The following is a 24,807-nucleotide window of genomic DNA, read 5'->3' on the forward strand; positions in this document are numbered from 1 at the left end:
CTGTGACTTCGGTATTGAATCTGCAGGCTCAAAGATATGTGGCAGAGAAAATCAGACAAACCTGAACTTAGCTCCAACTTTTCATTATGTCCAAATCTTCATGCTGGAGCTGCTGCATTTTCCCCCCGGAGGCTTTTTTGATTTTTTTGGGGGGTTAGTACTACTTATTTATTTATTTTGCAGTGTAGGGTTTTGAGTGTAAGCTAGCTGTGTGTTGTAGTTAGCAGTGTGGGACATGAGCCTGAGGAAGCAGAGATGTGTATTGGAGTGAAGATGTGCTGACACCACTAGCCGCCCCGCAGAGCCTGTGAATCCATCATTCTGCCTATGCGGCCATCCTTCGCCGAGCGCCCGTGGACACATGTGCGGGAGGTAATGGGCTTATTAGTGCCTTTGAAGATTTGATACTCCTTAACAAGAATCCGTTCAGCCTCAGATCCTGAAGGCTGTAGCCCTTCTCGAGGCTTTGAACGAGCGCCGAATGCTAGACTATGAAACAATCACACTCCATGTGTCACAATGTGTTCTTTTAAGCACTAGGCTGCTTGGAACTGCACATTCACCTGTATTGCCTCTTTGTTTGATGGAAATCTATCACTCTGCTCCAAAAAAGCTAGTCAAAGGGGGGAGCATTTGAAAGCATCACTGCTCACGGCTTCTGTCATTTCCAAACTTTAAGCATAGTGGAATCTAGGTTAAATGAAACAAGTTTATATTTATATTAGTTTTTCTGTTGCTTAGTATATTCAAAATGACAGATAAGGGTAAAAACAACAACAATAACAAACTATGATCTCTGACTTCTGATTCAGAAGTTTGGAAATGCCCATAGGCAGAGTGGGGTTTTATACAAAATCACACATATCAAACATATATATATATATATATATATATATATATATATATATATATATATATATATATATATATATATATATATATATATATGACAGACACTTTATTAGGTACACCTTACTAATACCGTTTGGACCTGCCTTTGCTTTCAGAACTGCTTTAATTCTTCGTGGCATATATTCAACAAGGTTCTGAAATTATTAGATTTTGGTCCATATTGGCATGATAGCATCACACAGTGACAGCAGATTTGTCAGCTGCACATCCATGATGCAAATCTCCCATTCCACCCCATTCCAAAGGTGATCTATTGTATTTAGATCTGGTTACTATGGAGGACTTTTAAGTACAGTGAACTCATTGTCATGTTCAAGATACCAGTCTGAATTGATTTGCGCTTTATGACATGGCACATTATCCTGCTGGAAGTATTCATCAGAAGATGGGTAGACTGTGGTCATGCAACAATACACAGGTAGGCTGTGACATTGACACAATGCTCAATTGGTACTAATGGGCCCAAATAGTGCCAAGAAAATATCCCCCACACCATTGCACCACCACCACCAGCCTGAACCATTTATACAAGACATGATGGATCCATGCTTTCATGCTGTTGACACCAAATTCTGACCCTACCATCCGAATGTTGTAGCAGAAATCAAGAATCATCAAATCCAAGCAACGTTTTTCCAATGTTCTATTATCTAAGTTTGGTGTGCCTGTGTGAATTGTAGCCTTAGTTTCCTGTTCTTAGCTGACAGGAGTGGCACCCGGTGTCGTCTGCTGCTGTAGCCCATCCGCCTCAAGGTTGGATGTGTTGTGCAATTTAACAGTTGTAACGAGCTCAGACTAGTCAGGCCATTCTCCTCTGACCTCTGGCATCAACAAGGCATTTACGCCCACACAACTCCACTCACTGGATATGTACTGTTTTTTGAACCATTCTCTGTAAACCTTAAAGATGGTTGTGTTTAAAAAAAAAATCCCAGTAGATCAGCAGTTTCTGAAATACTCCAACCAACCCATCTGGCACTAACAACCATGCCACGTTCAAAGTCACATAATCACTTTTCTTCTCCAATCAGATGCTCGGTTTGAACTGCAGCATATCATCTTGATCATGTCTACATGCCTACATGCATTGAGTTGTTGCCATGTGATTTGCTGATTAGAAATTTGCCTTAATGAGAAGTTGGACAGGTGTACCTAATAAAGTGGTCGGAGAGCATAATAAATAAATAAATATACACATATATATATAGATAGATATTTTGATGACCTTTAGTACAAACAGTGATAGGATATACCCAGTAGTACAGCCTACGTAAACTGTTTTTTTAACTATATAAAAATATGTATGCCCACTTTAACCAAACTTCAATCAGCAAACACAAGTTTAGTTCTTTTATATTCTTTCAATATTTTATAATAATATACTTTTGAATTTAACAACAAATGTATATACTTTTTAAATAGACGTGTAATCTATTTGCTGATATTCTATAATTCAAAATGCATAATTGAATATATTTATATTAATTATAATATAAATATATAATTTTTTAAAGGAAAGTGTAGACAGAAATGTAGGGAGGGAGATTAAAGTTCAACAACTCTCACATATTTAAATCAGTACAAAAATGAAAAATGTTGATCTTTTAAACTCTGATGTATATAAAAAAAAGTTTCAATGACTTTTGTTAATTTTAACATTCATTGATGCTTAAGATGAAGGCAGTAGACAGTGAAGAAAGTTTACTAATATAAATACACACTTTGCTTAAACAAGGCAAAATGTTGTATGTGTACGTGTTTGCATGGATGCCACGCAGTTCACTGAGGCTTTATTGAAGACAATCTAGTAATATAATGGGCAGCCAAAATTGTCGTGATGGATAATGGCAGCAGACTCAGAGATGCCAATGCAGGTTGTCAGATATTTTTTAAAATGCGAGTCCACCGTTTAAACTTTTCTTTCTTTTGTGCACATGGCTAGACACCCTGTCCATCATACATAATTGATTTTCTAAATGTGTTTTGACATTCTGGTTGTTTTTCTCCAACTAAATCCTGATGACAAGTATAAAGGGCGGAAAAAAATACACTCCTGCAATGCTAAAACTGATATTGTGAAGCAAAACAGGTTATTATTTTATACAATGCATTTTGAATTATTGGACCATTCTTTTCTGTAAGGGCCGCTTTGATTAATAGTGTATAAGTATTGGGAAATAACTGTCTGGGTGATGCCTGTTGATCATTTTTTGTTTGACTGAAATGAAGTAGGCAGCTTTCTCACTGTCAAGGTCAGGAGAGTGGAAGCAGACAAGCTTCCAAGGCTTTTCGGGTAAAACTTCCAAGTGTAACTATATGCTGAGTTACCCTGAGAAAGTTATTAAAACTTCACCTGTTGGTTGGTGAAATAAATAGTCTGCATTGGCGTGGCGACAAAGAGAGGCCAAGTTTGCGGTGCTCTGCTAGGGTCATTTTCCCCCCATGCTATCCGGTTAGTTTCTGCTCTCTCTCCAGACTCCAAATGTTATTAGAAACCTAGTTCTAGGCCTCAGGCTGTGGATCAGCTCCCTTGATCCAGCCTGCATCAAGGAGAAATAAAGGACTGAAGTCAGACGAATTATCAGTTCATACTTGCACAGTGAGGTTTCGGGTTTTATCTCATGTATTGTGGCCTAATGAAGAAAGTAACAGTTTTTTAAATGTTCGTTCACCCAAAAATGAAAATGCTTTCATGATTTACTCACCCTCCACTTCTGTTTTAGTTTATTTATTCTGTTAAAAACAAAAGAAGATATCTTGATGTAAATTGGAAACTAGTAGCCATTGATTTCTATAGGAATGATTATTTTTCATTCATTCATTTTCTTTTCGGCTTAGTCCCTTTATTAATCTGGGGTTGCCACAGCGGAATAAACCCGTCAACTTATCCAGCATATGTTTTACGCAGTGGTTGCCCTTCCAGTTACAACCCATCTCTGGGAAATGATTACTTTTTATTTTTAGTCATTTTTTTTCCAGCCAGTGTCAAGGAGAAATAAAGGGCTGAAGTCAGACAAATTATCAATTCAAAAATCGATTTATTGTGGTCTATAATAAAGAAGGTAAAGTTTTTTTAAATGGATCGTTCACCCAAAAATTAATATTCTGTTATGATTTTTTCACCCTCCACTTTTGATTTTTTTCTGTTAAACAAAAAAAATATATATATTTTTATGAAAATTGGAAATTGGTAGTCATTGACTTACATAATATTTATTTATTAGTATTAAGTTTGGATATGAATGGCTACAAGTTTTCATTCATTCATTAATTTTCTTTTTGGCTTAATCCCTTTATTAATCCAGTGTTGCCACAACAGAATGAACTGCCAACTTATCCAGCACATTTTTACTCAGCGGATGCCCTTCCTGTCTTAACCCATCACTGCAAAACATCCATTCACTCCCATGCACTACGGACAATTTAGCTTACTTCATTCACCTGTACCATGTCTTTGGACTTGTAGGGGAAACCGAAGCACCCGGCAGAAACCCACGCGAACACGGGGAGAACATGCATACTCCACACAGAAATGCCAAATAACCCAGCCAAGGCTTGAACCAGCCATCTTCTTGTTGCGAGGCTACAAATTTCCAAGATGTAAAAAAAGAAAAATTAAATAAATTATAGATTCAAAGAAACTCATAGGTTTGGAAGTACTTTAGGGTGAGTAAATGTTACTGGGTCAACTATCCTTTCAGCTGTTTTATGTGAATAAGTTGTGGACTTCAAGACAACACATACTGTACACTACCTGACAAGTCTTGTCGCCTATCCAAGGTTTAGGAACAACAAATAATAACTTGACTTCTAGTTAGTTTGGTATCAGAAGTGGCTTATATGAAAGGCAAAGGCCTCTAGATTACGCTTATTTCACCAAAATAAAATTTGATCATGCCATGATTTTTAATTATTTAATTAGGACAGTAAGGTCTGACTTTGCTAAGACAAGTCTTGTCACTTAACAGTAATAATGTACAGTATAGAATTTAAAGTCATGGTGCAGAGGAAAAAGAATTAATATTGTGTATGACTCACATCAGCTTTGACGACTGCATCCACACATCTCTGCAATGACTCAAATAACTTATTAATAAAGTATGAGAAGGAGCGCTATCCTGCTGAAGAATTTGCCCTCTCCTGTGGTTTGTAATGTAATGGGCAGCACTAATGTCTTGATACCTCAGGCTGTTGATGATGCCTTCCACTTCTCAGACCTCTCGTATGCCCTCCATACTGAACGTAACCCCAAACCATGATTTTTCCTTCATCAAACTTGACTGATTTCTTCGAGAATCTTGGGTCTATGCAGTTTCCAATAGGTCTTCTGCAGTATTTGGGATGATTGGGATGCAGTTTAACAGATTTGAAAAATTTTACTTCTGCCACTTTTTCAAATGATCAACTAAGTCAATTTATTATGTGTTGCTTTTACAACTGGGGTTGACGATAAGACATATATCAGGCAGTGTACACTTAGTACACAAATACACTTCATTGAACATGCACACATCAACATCACCTATATACCACATAACTGCACGTTAACTTTGCTTATATATAATAACTGTTTAAAGCTATTAGTTGCTAGTTAATTAGTTAAAGTTATTAGTATGTAATAAGGTTATGGTAACAAATAACATTAACCTTTACAAAATTGTCTGTAATTTATGAATGTGCACCTTTTTAATGCTTCTTTTAAACACTAGTTATGGTTAGAAGCATTATACAAATAAACTTGAATTTAATTAAATAAGTAAAACTATCCACTCATGCTACTTTCTAATTATGTTGTTTATCTTGTTTATATCTATCATGAGACTTGTAGTTTGATTGGATTTTTTTTTTACTTGTTCGACCCTCTTTCACTGTCTGTGTAAAAATAGACACTGTATTTTCTTCAGGAGATGTTATTGATCACGTTAGCCATCATAGCCCTGCATGCCCTGTCAAGCCTTTTGTATTTGTGTGAGCCCGTGTACCTGAAACGGTCTCTAATAGAAGCAGTGGTCACATCTGCCACTAGAGAAGAGCTTTTTTTTTTTTCTTTCTTTTTTTTTTTCCGAGGCAGTAAAGGAACCCACCAATCCTGATGTCCTTCGTGACTGGGTATATTTTAAGCGGGATGCCCATTTCATTTTATGCCACCATCTGTTAACCTCAAAGCTAGCCGTATCCGCGCAGCCCTGCAGCAAGGCATACATAATTCAGATATCTGATTTGAATTCCATATTGATTTAAGTGAGAAATGGTATTGCACAGGTACATGGGGAAAATTAGTATTCCGCCGTGCTAAATTCAATATCTTTGGGCTGTCTGTGATTTCCACCGCATCCTCTCTTGTTATTAATTGTTTTGTCAAGCTTTCTCACCTTTTACGGGAGGGTTTTTGGTGGCGCATCTCGTGCTGAAATTACACACTGCGGTAGAGTGATCTGACTAATATAGATTTTTTGCTCTGTTTTTTTCTTTTATATTTTGAGTGCAAGTGCTACAATTCTGTAATTTCACGACAAGCATTACAAGCAAGTGTGATATAGATAGATTATATGTCAGCGTTCCATATTAGAGTATTTTTAGGTTTTTTTTTGCTCTTGCACGCTGTGTATCTGATGTTTTTGAGTTATTTGGGTCATGAGATTGAGGAGCAGGTGACCTACATGTTTTCTGAGCGACAGCCACATCAGTCCTTTGGCAGCGTGAAAAGCTGCGGTGAGCACATACACCGCTATTGACTTGTGAACGCTCATGCATTAGCATGCGAGGTGACTGTCATGACTGATTCCCTTGTCCCCGTCTGCCCGCTCTCTGACATACTTCACCACCAGATCAATACTACCAGATGTTTGAACTTAAGTCTAAAAAATTGATGGCCTCTGGTGTATTAAGTTAAACTGTCCCATGCCGCTCGTCGGGTCATCTCCCTTATAGCTCGAGCGAATGTTTTCTGTGCAGAGGAAATGAAACTCTGATTTGATTCACACTAACACAAGAATGATTAAACTGATCATTAAAATGATTGCACATTAAGGTGAGAAAGTGTTGAAGCAAAACCGGGAGACGTGGACAAGGAGGTTTTTAATATCTGGAGAAAGCTATCTGTTTGCATTAGTGGCTGTCCTGAGATGTGAAGTCATATCAAAGACAGCAGTGAATGAATATCTAAAAAAAAATCTAATTTTGAGGAAAGGAAAGGAATTAAATGTAAACTAAAATGTTTATATACATACATATACATATATATATATATATATATATATATATATATATATATATATATATATATATATATATATATATATATATATATATATATATACAGTTGAAGTAAGAATTATTAGTCCACCTTTGAATTATTATTATTATTATTATTATTATTATTTAAATATTTCCCAATTATGTTTAACAGAGCAAGGACATTTTCACAGTATGTCTGATAATATTTTTTCTTTTGGAGGAAGTCTTGTTTGTTTTATTTCAGATAGAATAATAGCAGTTTTTTTTTTATTAACCATTTTAAGGTCAAAATTATTAGTCCCTTTAAGCTATATATTTTTTGGATAGTCTACAGAACAAACCATCAATCACTTGCCTAATTACCCTAACCTGCCTAGTTAACCTAATCAACATAGATAAGCCTTTAAAAGTCACTTTAAGCTGTATAGAAGTGTCTTGAAAAATATCTAGTCAAATATTATTTACTGTCATCATGGCAAAGATAAAATAAATCGGCTATTAGAAATGAGTTATTAAAACGTTTAGAAATGTGTTGAAAAAAATCTTCTCACTGTTAAACAGAAATTGAGTGAGGAAAAAATAAACAGGTGGATTAATAATTTAGGGGGGCTTATAATTCTGACTTCAACTGTATATTACATGAGTAGCAGTGCGATATAGCTGTATATTGGCACTGGTGGGAGTCATGTGTTACAAGGCCGCAGGCCCGAGATATGTACAATCATATTGCTCTGCTTGATATAAGTGTGATATTGCATATGTAAAACAGTTCTATGGAATAATCATTATAATCACATAAAACAGCTGACATCAGAACAGCAGAAAACGTTGCTCCAAGTGATTTTCGTTCCTCTTGCAAGAAACAAGAGACTTTTTTATTTAAGTGAATTTCTTATTTACTTTTTCAAAACAATAATGTGATAAAAATACATACAGTTCTGTTTAGACTTGCCATGTGGTGTTAACTCAAAAAGTTGACTCAACTTAAAATTTTAAGGCTACAAACTTTAGGACAATTGCAGTAATTGGGTTGAAAGTTGAGTCAACTCAAATGTCCTGAAGTTTGTTGCCTTGATTTTAAGTTGTCAACTTTGCTTTGTTTCTACAGTGTGGTTTGGAGTAAAGCACAAAATAGAAAATGGCAACATTGTGTTTTGTCAACCCTGTTAGTTTAACGTTTCACAATATGTTAAACAACAATTAGGAACAGCATTAAATATGCCCTATCACATTTAAGCAATTTGCATTACAATACATTAATAGTGAATAACTTGCAATCCAATATTAAAACCCCTTATTTCCAATTCCACCCCTTCAACACTGCAAAAATGTTTTTCTTACATTTTGTTTCCTGTTTCTAGCCCAAATATCTAAAAATCCTAAAATCAATGAGCATTTTCTAGACAAGCAAAAATATTGTATTGTTTTCAGTAATAATATGTCAAAATAAGTGAGTTGTTCTTTAAAACAAGCTAAATAATCTGCTATTGGGGTAAGGGAAATAAGTTTTCACTTTGAATTAAGGTTATGTTTTGCTTACTACAGGTTTTTTTTAAAACAAACCTCACTTTTTTTATATTTTTTGATCAGTTGATCAGTTTTTCATCAAACTGTTTTGCATGTCTAGAAAATGCTTCTTGATTTGAGAATTTTTAGATGCATTTTTAGATAGATTTAGAAAGATTTTTAGAAACAAGGTAAAAACTTTCAGCAAGAAAAGTGTTTTTTGCAGTGAAGGGCATTTTTTGCTTATGTTTTGTTTATTCTGTGGTCTGGGTTTTTCTTGACTTTCATAGTAGGTTTAGAGTTGACAAACCAAAGAAATCCAGCCTGGTTTAGTCAGAATGCTCTGAATAAACATTGTCAACTCAGGGTGTGAAATAGAGTTCAAATTGTAACACTTTGCAAACAGTATACAGTATAATGCAAACCGTGTAGAACATCAGTTTGTTTCCCTTCCTCTAAGAGGTCAACACAATTGACTTTTCTGTCGAAGATTAAGAGATTATTATTATATAAAAATGCACTTACATTTCAGAAATAAACTTTTCTGCTGAAAGAAACTATCTGGCTATTTTCTAATGCAACTGTCTTAAGTATTTCTTTGAATAAGTGCAAAAGAGCTAATATGAAATTATGTAAGCTTCTTAATTTAAAACATTTAAATATATTAATTTAATAAAAAATGCATATATTATATGACTCTTGGATAAAGTATTTATTTAATTATTAAGTCTTTCTTTAGGACCCCCATTATCATCTAGCTATACCAAATGCAATCTAACTCTTTTTTTCTCATGGTCTGTTTAACTGTTTAACTGTTTTCTTGTTAGTGCAGTGTTCGGTTTTTCCACTTACAAATTCTGTCATGCAATAATAAGATAATAAGCACAGCCTTGTTAGACTATGCGCTAGGACGCAAAGCGTATTTTTCCATGCTCAAAATAGCAAAAGTGGATCCGAACACACCCTTAATGCTTTTGTGCCATACCCTTTAGACTTTGCGCCTAGATTGTTAAAATAGAGCCCCAATTACAATTTTAAGTGGATTGAATGTAAAACAATTAAGTTGGCCCCCCCTCCAAAAAAAAAACAACTCAATAATTGTGTTGATTCAACTCATTGTAAATAATTAGAACAGGTATCATATATATATATATATATATATATATATATATATATATATATATATATATATATATATATATATATATATATATATATTTGAATGTACAGTGTATGAGTTATTTTATTTACTAAATGTTTATTGTGTTTGCAAAGTCTTCAGGAACCCCATTACCAAAAAAGCCTTTAAAAAAACTACAAAAAAATACACTCAATCAATCTTTTTTAATCTTAAAATCACACCCGTCTTTGATGTTTAATCCCGTTACCATTCCCATTTTACTCAAATACGCACACTTTTGCTGCCTCCTGCCATTTCTTTGTCCCGTTGACCCTATATTCACAGTCTACAATTCCAGAGAGAAGTGAAGCTGGCGTTGATGTGGTTTGATGTGCAGTCATTGTAGCTGTATTGAGACTCCTGCTGGGATTCAAATGCCATTAGAGGGAACAGCGGCTCTTTTAAAAGGAGCAGGTTCTTGCCCCGGTGCCTTCCTTCTAAAGTGTGTGGCAGACACATCACAGAACGCTGACACCAGGGATATTGTTCTTCCATCGTGCCGTTGGGTTCAGTCCCCTGTTTAACGCTCCAAAACCCAGTATATCTCACACGTCTGCCAAAAATCCCTGTGAGAGGAGACGGTCCGCCTGTATCTGTCCACTTCACAATTGTGATGAAATCAGCCAAGCATTTTTTTTTTCTTCCCATTACCTTTCCATCACTCACTATACCCTGCACAGATAATTATGATTTTTCACATGCATGCTTACCCACGGAGACAGATCAAAACGGAGAGAGGGGGAGTAATAAGCAAACTTTTGCCTTGTCATCAGAATAACAGCCTCAGGATAAACAGAAGAGCAGAAAATAATGTCTTCATTAGAGCAGAATCAAGAACTGACTGAAATCTTTCCGGAAATTATAATTATTTAGAAATGTTTTGGTTCTAAAGTTGGTTGCTTATACTTGGACCTTTTTACCTTGATGATTAGAATGTGTTTTGCCTCTTTTTTAAAGTGTAGTTTTTGTTGCATGCTTATGATGACCTTTCATCTGTTTTAAGAATGTTAAAAAGCTAGAATATATAGAATATACAGTATATAGAATAAAAATCATCGTAAATAATAAATTTATGTTTATAAATAGCAACTGATTCTTCTTCTTAGTAGTAGTATTCATAATATATATTTCATTTTTAAATTATGTGTATGGAAAATTTGATTAATTGATTTATGATGCTATATATGTATGAATTTGACATTTTTATTCACATTTAAAAATAAATTGTAATATTATAAAACTATTGTGATCATAACATTTAATGAAATTTTTTAAAAGTTGTTATTTACAGGGTGTCTGCAGGGTCCTAAATACCTTAAATAATTATATTAATTAAAAAATAATAATTACAAATTAATTTCACTGAAATATTGTCTTGTAGGTCTTAATCATTTTACGTGATTTTTTTTTGCAAACTAATTCCAAGAGGATTATGGGTTTATGCTTGACGACGTCTGGTTCTGCATTAGCAACCACATGAATTACTAATCAGATGAATCCAAAGTAAATAACCAGATTTCCTTACCTTAAGGCTGACTCACACTATGCAATTTTAATTTTTATTGTTTTATTTATATATATTTATAATCCTGAACGATTATAGCATGTCAGTCGTTTGAATTGTCGCATGAATTGCGTCATCAGGTTCTGCTCTCCTATTGGTTCTTGGTTTTACGCTCATCGCAGCTGTTGTCACACTTCAGGAAAGTGTCTGAAATCTTCTGACACTGTCAGAACTTCATTGGAGGATACTGTAAATCTGATCGCAACAGGCACCAAGCGGCTCTCTGTAAACATGTCAAACCAACGATTAAAGATCACAGATTTTTAGCATAGGACTTTAGGAATCTTTTAAGATTTACCAAATTTGTCTCAGACGACAAAATCGTGGCTGAAATCTCACAGTGTGAGCAGGGCTTTAGTCATCTTCGTCTTAAAGAGTCCCTCCAACCATCCTGACTCCTCCCCTTCTTTCCTAGCTTAATTCAGGGTAGGGCGGCTCAAGGCTCTTACAACAAGAAGGCAACTGGTTCGAGTCCCGGCTTGGCCAGTTGGCGTTTCTGTGTGGAGTTTGCATGTTTTCCCCGTGCTCACATGTGTTTCGTCTGGGTTTCCGCATACAGTTAAAAGACATGCAATACAAATGAATTGAATAACTAAATTGACCATAGTATATTAGTGCAAGAATGTATGAGTGTTTTTAGTATAGGGTTAAAAACGTAAGGGCATCCATTGTGTAAACATATGCTGGTGGTTCATTCGTTCACACCTGATAAACAAGGAGTAAGACAAGCGAATTAAGCTCAGACACTCCTGTCTTCCGATGAAACAGGAGGGAGCCCTGAGCTCAGAAGATCCTCGAGACCAGGGACAGTATGCCAAACACGCTATGTTAATCAATCTTCAGCTGAACTCTTAAAACTCGTTTTTTAATATGTCCATGCTCTACCCAATTTGGCCAGCACCAATCCAATCACCAATAATCCATCTTAAAAAAATTGTAACTTATAATTGTTGTAACGTATGACTTGTAATTGTTACAGATATGGGTTAATTATCTTTCTTACAATAACGCCCCATTCACACGAGGCGTCAGCGTCAACGCTTCCCATTCACTTTGAATGGGTGGTGTCAGGCGTTGCTGAACTGCATTGTGGATCCATTGGCGCCGCTTCAGTGGCGTTGCTCACTGCAGAAGTTGGGACCAGCTCAACTTTTCAAGCGCTGACAGAAGCGTCAGCCAATCAGATCGTTGTATGCAAATACACCAGCTAGACAGTGGCCTATTGCTGACTGAATTTCATTGGCTGACGCTTCTATGACGATCGCTTCAGCCCCAACTTCAGACACGCCTTCAGTCAAGGGTTGACGCTAACACCCCGTGTGAATGGGGCGTCCTATTAGTTTACATTTTTTCCCCCCGTTTATTTAATTTTCACCCTATGTGATGAGGGCACTGACCTGGACAGACTGTTTTATATTTAGTTTATTATAGTTCCTAAAGCTATAATAAAAAGTTATATTGAAAAAAATGTGTATGTATAAAGCTAGAGTTTGTTAGTTTTTACATATTATTTAAAATATGTGGCTAAGACATATCTAATGAGATTTTTATTGATGGAGAAAGTAAAAGTCTTTTTAGCTGACCCAGCCGAACCATTATAAAAAAAATTCTTAGTGTTTAGTCCTGTATCTAATCTGAATTATCATTTACAACGAAAACTCTGTATATATATATATATATATATATATATATATATATATATATATATATATATATATATATATATATATATATATATATATATATATATATATTTTGCATTAGTATTTTTTTACTTCCATCTGGGAACATATTTATTTTATTTCATTTCCCACATACTGTACTTAAGGCATTCAAGCCAATCTTTTCTCAGCCTTGCCTTGAGCCTCCCTGTGATTTCGCCATCACTCAGAGTCATGGACATTGTCATGAGCAGCAGAAAGGCCTCGGCTGCAATATTTAGTCAGTGACTAACTGTTCTGGTGCTCAGTGCTGGGTTGAAATGTTGAGAGCAATTTGTTGCTAGGAGCAGAAGGCCTCGAGTGGAATAGAGCAGCGCTGAATAGGCCACGGGCAGCCGAATGAGACCGTCCATGGCTTAGCCCTAATGCAATTTGAAAGGCATTGCTCTCATAGAGTGTTCTCAATGACACAACACTCCAGAGCTTCTTCAAGTGCAATAACAATGTCAGACTCAACAGCCAGGCTTTTTTTGGTTGACATTACAGGCTTCTGAAAATAAAGGCAAGGGGTCATGGAAATAACCGGCGGTCATTGTAAAGCATTTAACCGACTTTTGCAACATCAAGTGGTATTATACTGTACACTCCTGCTAATGATTTTTCACATGCATGCACAATTTATTATTATGATCTCGATGTCAGTTTAATGTCTCTATGATTGCAAATTGTTTGTCAAGCTTAATTACAATTGCACTACAGTTTATATTGTCACAGCTGTTGCCGTTTTTTGATTATTTAATTTGATTGGATTGATAATGTTTTGTTTTGCTACAGTAAACATGAATATTTAACTGTCATGCTGTAGAGACAACAGTGTTTACTGTATGCAATATTCATCAAGGGATTTGATTGGAAAGGATAAATCGTTTTCTTGATTGACTGATCAATCAATCAATCAATCAATCAATCAATCAATCAATCAATCAATCAATCAATCAATCAATCAATCAATCAATCAATCAATCAATCAATCAGTCAACCAGTCAACCAACCAATCAAAATTAATTACTTAATTTTCTATACTTCTTTTTAATTGTGCCTTAATTTTCCTAATTTGTATTGGCTTCCATATTGTTACAATAAATGTGGATATTTTACCATCAGGCAGTAGAGACAGTGTTTACTGTAGGCAATTCATTATATGCTATATAAGGATAAACCATTTTTTGATTGACTGACTGACTGATTAATAGTTCATACATCCATCCATGAATCCATCTACCTGTAATTCTGCAGACTGTATCTATCCATCAATCTATCCATTCATCCATCCATTAATTCATCTACCTGTAATTCTGCATGCTGTATTCATCCATCCATCCATCCATCCATCCATCTGTAATTCTGCATCATCCATCCATGCATCAATATGTAATTCTGCATACTACATCTATCCATCCATCCACCCACCCACCCCTAATTCTGAATCATCCATCCATCCACCTACCCCACCACCTATCCATCTGTAATTCTGCATATTGTATCTATTCATTCATCCGTCCGTAATTCTACATACCGTATCCATTTATCCGTCAGTCCGTAATTCTGCATACTGCATCCATTCACCCACCCGTCTATCTGTAATTCTGCTACTGTATCCATCCATCCATCCATCCATCCATCCATCCATCCATCCATCCATCCATCCATCCATCCATCCATCCATTCATATGTAATTATGCATACTATATCCATCCATCCAACCATCCATTCATATGTAATTCTGCATACTCCATCCATCCACCCACACACTCACCTGTAATTCTGTTGCTCCATCCATCCATCTGTAATTTTGCATACTCCATCCATCCATCCATCCATTCATCCATCCATCCATCAATCCATCCGTAATTCTGCATATTGTATCCATCCACCCACCCACACACCTGTAATTCTGCTGTTACATCCATCCATCCATCCATCCATAATACATTTCCTTACATTTTTATTGGCTGCCATGTTGTTACAGTGAGTGTGAATATTTTCACAGTAACACTTTATTTTAAGTTGTCTATTACAAGTTCCCTGTGCTTACTATAGTAATTGTCAAATTGTTTTTTTTTTTTTTACTTGTTTATTTAGGGTACTCAATATAATAATAACTTCTATCTGTTATTTAATTTTGTCTGTTTGTTCTCCAGTTTTTTTTTAATCATACTTGATATGATATTGTCAGTCTAAGTATTCAACCTAAGTATTCATATAGAGACATCAACCTTTACTTAATGTATTTTGTTAATGTTTATGCTCTGTAAGGGCAAATCACTGTCATTTAGTTTGTTTGTTTATTTGTTTGTTTATTTATATAACATTAATACAAACGCTATACTTTAATTTATCCTGTACCATTTTGATGTGCTTGCTGATATTCCGTCACCGAAAGCATGCATTTTTTTACCATCATACTGTAGAGACAACAGCATTTACTGTATTTATTTCATGAAGCATGATGATCCAGAAGGTTAAAGCGTTGTCAGTCTATTGATTTTATTTAGCAGTATGTTTATTTAACAACTGCTGTAAAATTATATCCTTTCACAGGCCATGCATATTTCATTTAACCCAGAAAATGTATGAGCTCGTGTCAAGTAACTCTGCTGGCTTTGCTGCCGCTTAACTCCAGGATTATCTCAATCAATATTTCATGAATAAGTCTAAATCAAATCGTTGGATCTTTGCCACAGAAGTGTGGGTCGGTCGCTGATGAGGTGATTTGACAGAAAATGATGCTTTGTTTACCCTAGGGCTTCCAGGAAAGGCTGGCAGGTTATCTAAGAAGTAGACTCAAGAATGGACAGACAGACAGACAGACAGGTTTCTTCCTTAATGGATTTCAGATGAGATGAGCTGATCATGATGCCTTTATCTGATTTAAAAAAATGCCTTAAGAGTGATAAAAAACAGCCCCAGAGAGCCCTCGGTTCTGCTGTTTTTAATTCAGTCATGCCTTGCTGAAATTATCATTGAAAGAAAGATTTCCAGTCATTTGCTTGGTAATGGTTTGAGCATTGCTTTTTCTGTTTTTCTCATTTGAATTGGAAATGTCTTCAGGTTTGTAGAGCTGTTCAACTTGTAGTTTTAAATTCTGGAAAAGAATCAGTGGTTTTGAGTGATTTTTAATTTTTTTTTCACTTACAGTAGTTGACTAAGGTTAATGCTGCAATGTTTTTTTTATATGAGAGATTTATATATATATATATATATATATATATATATATATATATATATATATATATATATATATATATATATATATATATATATATATGTATATATATATGTATAGAGGAAGTATAAATAGCAATCATAAATCAACTGTTGTTAGCTGTTTTTGTTGTAATAAATGAGTTTAAAACTTTAAATATTGATTAGATTACTAATATAGTATTCAATATTAAGTTAGATTTGGTTAACGTTGCTTGAAGAGATCATCATTATTTGTTTTACACTATGAAATACATAATTATATCTCCAACAGTGTATTTGTGGTATGCTGTATGCTTTTTTTAAACTCTGATGGCCTCTTAATTTTTCATAGTTCTATTCACAGTGTATTAGTAGCACATTAGCAGTTGATATTAGATGTTTATTTTCATTTGCTATATATATATTTCACAATGTGTGTATTGCAATAGTCACATCGCAGGATCAGATTATGTATTAAAATTAAAGCAAATATATTATTATTTTTATTTTTTCATATACAATGTTGACCATGATATTTTACATTTGATTGTTCAACTTCTGTCCTTAAATACTGTTCAGCACTGTTTATTTATTTTTTGCTTGTAATTTATTAAAATGTATACAGATGCACTATGCATAGAAAAAGAGTTGATTATCGCAGTTGATCTAAATAAATGAAATCTTTCTAAATAGAGCTATTTAAATCATCTGGTGAAATTATCTTTTTATTTATATATAAAAATATGTAGGTTCGGTAATTTGACTTTTATGGCAATGATTAGATTGTTAAACCTAAACATAAGAGGATTTTTAAATGGCACTTGCATATGAACTCTTCAAACTCTTCAAATACAATTGAAGTCAGGATTACTACCCCCCCCCCCCCCCCCCCCCCCTTTTTAATTATTTTCTTCTTTTTTAAATATTTCCTAAAATGATGTTTAAAAGAGCAAGGAAAATGTCACAGTATGTCTAATAATATTTTATCTTCTGGAGAAAGTCTTATTTTATTTCGGTTGGAATAAAAGCAGTTTTTAATATTAAAAAAAAAAAAAAAAAAAAAACATTTTAAGGTCATAATTATTAGCCCCTTTAAGCTATATATTTTTTCGATAGTCTACAGGACAAACAATTGTTATACAGTAATTACGTAGTTAACCTAATTAACCTAAATAAGCCTTTTATTGTCACCTTAAGCTGTATATAAATGTCTTGAATAATATCTAGTATAATATTATTTACTGTCATCATGGCAAAGATAAAATTTGGATTTGGTTCACTTTTACTATAATTCCTTTTTTAATCAGGATCAAAATCGAATATATTAAAGCCATGTGCATGCTTTGCTTCTATTTTTATATAATAAAAAAATAATAAAAAATACATATATTTTATTTCAGGTCTTATATTGGATATATTTTTCATGCTGCCCATATTTTAATGCCTTTTATTGCTTAAAAACTCAGGTTCTTTTGTTTTAATGTTCACCGATATATGCATTTCTTTTTGGCAAAATCATTTTGCAATCTTTATTTTAAACATGGATTGTATTTTTTTTATTTAATACTCTTTCAATAAAACATAATACATACAGTAAGTAAGTACATGTGTTTTTGCATTTTTAAATTGTCGTTAGGGGGTCTCTGTGGCAAATGAGTCTTTCCAGGTTGTTCTACAAATTGCCTGAGTAGCTCTTTTCAGAGTTGTCTACAGCAGTGTAAAACTTCCACTTCGAGTTGTTGGCTCATCTCTCTGGAAAATCGTGTTAGTTGGTAATTTGGCTTGAGTGTGGTTGGAGTGTTGTTGAGTGACATGACCGCACTGTGCTGGCTAAGGTTTCATTGGGTCTCACCACACAACCTCAGATGTTAGTCTCATGTTTTCAACACTCATCCGCTTCAGGCTGAAACCATAACCCACACCGTTGTGTTAGAAATGAATTATATACGCTCATGTCGTTTTTACATCCTTCTTTTTCACCAGCCACCTCCAGAATAACTCTTTTTATACCACAAGCCTTGTTAAGGTTGAACTTTTTTTTTCTTATCGACCTCAAACTGTGTTTTTCCTTCAAGAAAATTGGAAACAATAAACGAGAAGCCCCCTGTAAACAGATATTATAAATTTTGCACATTATGCTGTTATGTTTTATTAACAAATCAGACAATTGTAATGTACTGTACAGCAAACGGTAATAAGTTTCAAACTGTTTTAGTGGGTCGGTAATGAATTTTGAGTAATGGCATAGTGAGCCTCTGTGTTTGTAATTTTAGGCTAATTTAATAGCAGATCTGTGGGAAAGTGCATTTTAGCCTTGCAAAACTGCCCTAGGCTCTGACATCACCTTTAATTGAGGGTCTTGTTTTACCATATGGGTTCATACAAATGATTTTAATATGCATGTCACATTTTACAATATGATTGTCCACAAGAAAGGAGAAACTCGTTGACTTATGGTCCTTTAATGCAACAAATTGCCTCATGCATTTGGGTTTATTGACAATCTGGAGCGCAGAACAAGTGATGTTAATAGCATACTTTAAATGTGATCACATGCTGTGTAGCTCTCTCGCTCTTTCCCTCTCTCTCTATTCTTATCCCCTCCAGATCATTTAATGTCTCCAGATACATTGTGTTTTATAGCCAATTATCTTACACAATCCATTATCGGTTTTACTGTTATCTCCCATGCATTGCTTTATCTTGCTGTTGGAGTGCATGGCCTGCACAACTTGCCTGAAGGCACCACACACAACCAGTTCTCTCATTTGCGTTCGTCTTCACTTCATTTGCAATGTGCTGTTCTTAGATGAATCTGTTTTCAAGCGTGTGTTAATCAGGTGAAGCCAGAGTTCGGGATTTATTTATTTATATGTTTTTATGTGAAAAAGGGAGTGAATGTTGGGTTGTATCTGTGAATTATTGGTGCCATAGAATGAAAATATGTATATATCTAAGCATAGCTGAGTAAAAGAAAGTTCAGTACATGGAAATGAGGTACCATGAGGCTCACAAAAAACATGTTCTCATGTAAATCCTGTGAGTGTAAAATCACGGTGAAAAACAGGCCAATCGGAACAAAATACAGACTTTGGCAATCATTAATATGCATGCCCCAGGCTGCGTTTGATTGGTCACAGTGTTTTCTAGAGAGATTACAACTATAGGATTTTCCTTACTTTTAGGTTTATAAAAGCTTGGATTAAACATACTACATGCATGTGGGACTCTTATTTTAAAAATGGGAAAAGCAGAGAGACTAAAATGGAGCAGTTTTGTGAAGCAGGCAGTCACCATGACTATATAGCTGTTCACAGCTTGTAAGAATGCAAAATGATGAATATATAGATTATATTTTTGTTCAGCATCACCCTGCAAAGGCATATGGTCAATTTGAATGTATTTCTTGCCAGTTTAACATATACTAACGTAAATAATAAATAACGTATATTGTATAACGTAATATAATATAATAACGTATATTGTGAAATTTGCTTCTTATGGTTGTAATTAGGCTGCAGATAGAAGTATGTATATAATGAGGCAACAGACACGTTTAAACTGTCAAAATAAATGTTTTATGCATATTTATTTGGAGTATCAAATTAAATTGTTTCTTCGATGCACCACGATGCAGACACGGACAATTCGGTATCGGTTCAGTAATAATCATAACCGGTTATTAAGTACTGATGTCATTTATCACATATGCGCTCTGTCGCGAGTGAGGCAATCGCGAGTATTTACAACACTCCAACAACTTAAAACTCGTAAACTGCACAATTTGACTGCGTGTATGTTTGCTCAGTCTTTCGCCGACACACAGCAGAAGCCCCTATTTCACTGCGATTAAGAGAATGAAAGTACTCCATTTGTCTCTCCCTCTTAAACACGCACACACCCGCACAGACACGGTCACCCATTTGACCTGCTGGCATGACTTTCCTCTCCTCTCGGCTGTTTTACAGCGATACTTCTGAATACAGACACGACCGCATGCCTGCAAAGTTTTCTCCACTGTGTCCATAATGGATCAGCTGTGATCGCCGCTGCCGCCAGCCGCTTATCACTGTAACTCATCTGTGAAGAGCGCAGCATGCAAGAGCCAATTGCAACCGTTTTTGTTGAGGGTGTGACCAATCTAAAGGGTGTAAGAGAACTAGACAAGGATCAGAAAGCGACCGGGATATTTATATTTGTTTATATCAATTGCTATAAATGCTTGTGTTGTTTGTAGGTACAGTTTAATTTAATGACTGTTTGTATTAAATGACAAAATTGTATTATAAATAGTATATGAATATACATATATTCATACATTTTAATACAAGAATTGCTGCTGTGAAGAAAATATAAAACTGTATGAAAAGCACCGTTAATGCACCGTAATGCACCGAGAAATCGAATTGAACCGAATCGATGGCATGATAATCGTAACCGAACCGAACCGTGAGACCAATGTAGGTTCACAGCTGTAATATTTATGCATCATGTCATATCACTCAGCTCTTACTGTTATTGTTCTTGAGTGAAAGGATGATAGTGTTTTTTTTTTTTAAGAAACTCATCTGCTAATGCAGAGGTTTAAATTAATTTCTGCCTGTGTTTTCATATATATTAAAGCTTTAAAACGCGTCTCTGTTGATGATTTTTGTTGAGTATAATTTAAATTTAGCCTCTATTTCATCCAAAACACAACTCGGGAGCTAACTAGGTTACTCTGTTGGCTTGAAGACAGCTTACTCACCCACTCCTTCTAGCTGAAATAAACCTATGCACCACTTCAGTTGAAAATAGAGACAGAGAGCAGGCACTGACACAAGCTGCAAAGCATCAGAGTAGATATTATTATTAATCTTATTATTTTTCAAAGCTATTCATAAATACGGTTACAATGAGCTTTTGATTCTATAGATAATTTCTGTGGTTACAAATGAGCATATAAACCTATTTCTGGATAATTTTTGAATCTACTTATGCTATACACACCTACTGTGTAGATATCAGGAAACTACGTATTGAATGAATGCATTTTATGGCACTTTTTGGAACGATTTCCAATATATCAGACTTGACAGTTATTATGATGTTAAAAAATAGGTAGTACAAATAGCATAGTAGGGCACAAACAATCCTAAATAAAATCTCTATATTTTACACTTTAACAGGGTCAGTGTTGCACTTTCCTGTACTTACTATATTATTAACAATAAGTGAAGTTTATTTAGAATCTAATTTCGAGGTGAGCACGTGCTTATAATTGATCACGACTGGTCCCGCATTATCTATCACGTGTTTCGCCAACCAGATGATTATTAACTCACTAAAAATTCACTATGAATCAGAGTTTATTACTTCAGTTATGATCACCTTGAAGAATTCCCCTTCTCTCCTTACTCCTCCTTCATTTTCTGTAATAGGGCAGCACCGCAGCTCAGTGGCTTCTGTTGCCTCGCAGTAAAGATGTTACTGGTTCTTGTCCAGTTTACATGTTCTCCCCATGTTCGCGTGGGTTTCCTCTGGGTTCTTTGGTTTCCCCCCATTCAAAAAAACATGCAGCATAGGTTAATCAACCAATCCAAATTGACACTATAGTCGAGCTCTTAAGCAACAGTATATCTCTATTAGGGTTGGGCGATGTCGACCAATTTGGCATCGTACGATGTCTAATATGAAACATCAAGATGAACGATGGAATCGTTGTCATAGGTGAATTGTTGTCACAGCGAATTAATTATTTGTAGCCTACTGTTTCAACTATCTGACCCGCATGGTCTTTGTTTTACCCATAAATGATCATAAATGAATAAAGACAAGTTACACAAATAATTACCACCTGTCAATCACTTTTTCCTCAGGACTCGTGAATAGGCAGAGTAATCGGTGTCATTATAATGGCGTCGACAAACTTGGTTAGTAAAAAAAGGTGCACAACCAACAGGAACCAGCCAACGGTATCTGAGGTTTAGTTTTCACTAGAATTACTAAGTACAAGCATAAAAGTGAAAGATTGAACCAGTCTACCGACCCGCTGACTGCCTGGACCCGCTGTCTCGAGCGAATGGCAGTGTGTGTGTGTGTGTGTGTCTGTGCCTGTGCGTGTGTGTGTGTGTGTGTGTGTATGTGTGTGTGCATGTGCGTAGTCACGTGATGTGCCTTTTCAGCAGTAGTGTGGAAGGAGGGCTAGATGAAATGCCACAATGGATGTGGATCGATTTCATCCTTAAATGCCATTTAAAACCTAAGACCTCTTAGTGTTAACCGGGCATGAGTGTGTATTTTTCGCGAGCGGATTTGCAAAGGGGGGGATCGTCTATTGGCCCAACCCTTATCTCTATACAGAAATCCTTAATTTACCACTAGCTCCATATAAAAGGGAAGTTCTTGAGACTTACTTGAGCTCAAACTCCCTTCTTGCCCTTCAAACGGGAGGGAGCCGAATGCTTGTGGATCCTATGAGCTCAGGGCTCTCTCCTGGGACAGTATGCCAAACACGCTTTATAACCAATCATCAGCTAAGTGTTAACTACTGAAATGATGTATGTAACCTAATCTAACCCTTATCCATACATAGTAAATACATGTAGTTAATACCACACAGTGCTTAAATGTATAGTTGTGTATAACTGTAACTTTGAGCTCTTAAAACAAAGTGTAATGCTAGATTTCAATATAGTGTGATGAAGTGTTATCATCTTCTTTTGTGAATTGTCTTGCGCTTCAATAAAAAAGGCATACAAATGGTATTTCAAAGAAATTGCTTTATAATTACTTAATTTCACAAGGAAAGACACATTTTTCTTCTCTCAAATGCATAAATATTTTAGTTTTTCATCCTGAATCCCATCTGGTCGCACATATGTGGAAAATCCCTCATGTTATGCCACTAACAGAAATATGGAGAACAAAATCACACTATTTCTTCATGTTCTTGTCAAAGGTGGCACTTCTCTGAGAGACAGAGACTGACTCATCTTGTATATGATTCTGCGAGTGCCACAATCACCCTTACTATTGTCAATAAAACCTGAAAAAAGAATAAAAAAAGAAAGTAAAAATCCCACCATCTCCTCAGTTGTGTAGAAGCTCAGCTCTTATTTTAAACCATGCAATTCTAAGCTTAAACTTGTTTGCAGTCTGCATTTTGGTTATATATTCTAACCCAGTTCTTTGCCTGTCTCTTTCTGTTTTTAGCTGGGTGAATAACTTTGGCCATGAGGGTCTCGGACTGCTTTTGGATGCGCTGGAGAGGCTACTTGACAAGAAACAGTAAGTTATACTGGACATTCTGAAGCCGCTGTTTTTAAGCAATTCCCTTTCTTCAGTGCTTTTTGGATTGCTCATTCATACTCTCTTATCTTTCTCTTTACTCACTGATTTTCTTTTTCCTCAGGCAAGAGAACATTGACAAGAAGAACCAGCATAAACTCATTCAGTGCCTCAAGGCCTTCATGAACAACAAGGTGTGTTTAGAATTTAAAAGCTCCGCCATGAGTAGTTTATATCATTTTGTGTCTCGCATGTGCCGAGTACAAAAAAAGTAGAAGAAATTTCGCAAAACAACTTATCAAAGAATATAAAATCACGCCGGGTCTTTACCTGTCCTTGAGAATGAATACATTTTTGATTGAAATGCTGCTGCTTTATTAAATAGGAGCAACACACACATGAAGCTCACTCAACTCTTGATAATTATCAGATTTAATATTTTCTAAAGCTGCTTTCATGCCTAAATGGTATTGACATTTTTTTTTTTCAGTTTCAGTTTATACCTTTGCCATGTTAATAATGAATCTTGTATTATTCCAAACACTATCATTATTTGTGTTTTCAATGATATTTGTATGCATTTTTTTCCTTAAAGTCAGAGTGAACCAAAAGTTTCTAAGACTTTTATTTCATTATGTTGATGTAGTTACAGCTGAAATAGAATATTGAGTAGGGAAAGGGAACTTGCTCTTTGTACATCATTCCCTCATTGCAAACTAACAGTAACAGGGGCGTGGTTACAAATTTTGTGGCTTAAAGAGCCATGAAACCCCTATCTTTCAGTTCAAGTCTACCTCTGAAATTTTTTCAAAAAATGCTTGGATATGGACATGGAGCTGTATGAGCAGAGAGATGAGTGGGCGTGGCCAGCAGAGCTGGGGAGAAAGGGGAGCGAACAACTGTTGTCAGTTAGCTCACAAAATGAAACACAAACTGTGAGGAGACCTATGATTTTATAGTTTACCAAGTCAAAACACAGAAATAAACAGAAATTTAATTTCCTGCTTGATTTGTTATTTGTAATTTAATATGCACATAACCACAATTAATATGTCATCATAAAAAGCGTGTTTATATAAAACTATAAATGAGAAGGACTTCTCTAAATTTCAATCCCCGGGTCTGAATGCCAGCACAGTGCATAGCAGTGCAGCAGGTCCCTTGCCCTATCTGTTTCAAACTGTTTCAAAAAGAATTTTATAAATAGGCGAACACAGCAGCATGGATATAGG

The 24,807-nt window shown here is 35.3% G+C and overlaps 1 protein-coding gene across 50 annotated transcripts in view; it reads left to right on the forward strand.

Moving 5' to 3' along the window:
* The window catches only part of diaph2 (diaphanous-related formin 2), a 716,224-nt gene that overhangs the window by 160,374 nt on the left and 531,043 nt on the right, over window positions 1-24,807 (forward strand). For all 50 annotated transcript variants that reach the window (XR_015507851.1, XR_015507852.1, XM_087281958.1 and 47 more), the window contains 2 exons: window positions 23,501-23,575; window positions 23,700-23,769. Coding sequence is in view for 48 of the 50 variants with exons in the window: in XM_087281958.1 (XP_087138084.1) it covers window positions 23,501-23,575; window positions 23,700-23,769 (145 nt within the window). In the remaining 2 variants the exon portion in view is untranslated. The remainder of the gene's footprint in view (window positions 1-23,500; window positions 23,576-23,699; window positions 23,770-24,807) is intronic.

This window comes from Danio rerio, chromosome 14, assembly GCF_052040795.2.
Source record: "Danio rerio strain M-AB ecotype USA chromosome 14, GRCz13ab, whole genome shotgun sequence".
Lineage (NCBI taxonomy): Eukaryota > Metazoa > Chordata > Actinopteri > Cypriniformes > Danionidae > Danio > Danio rerio.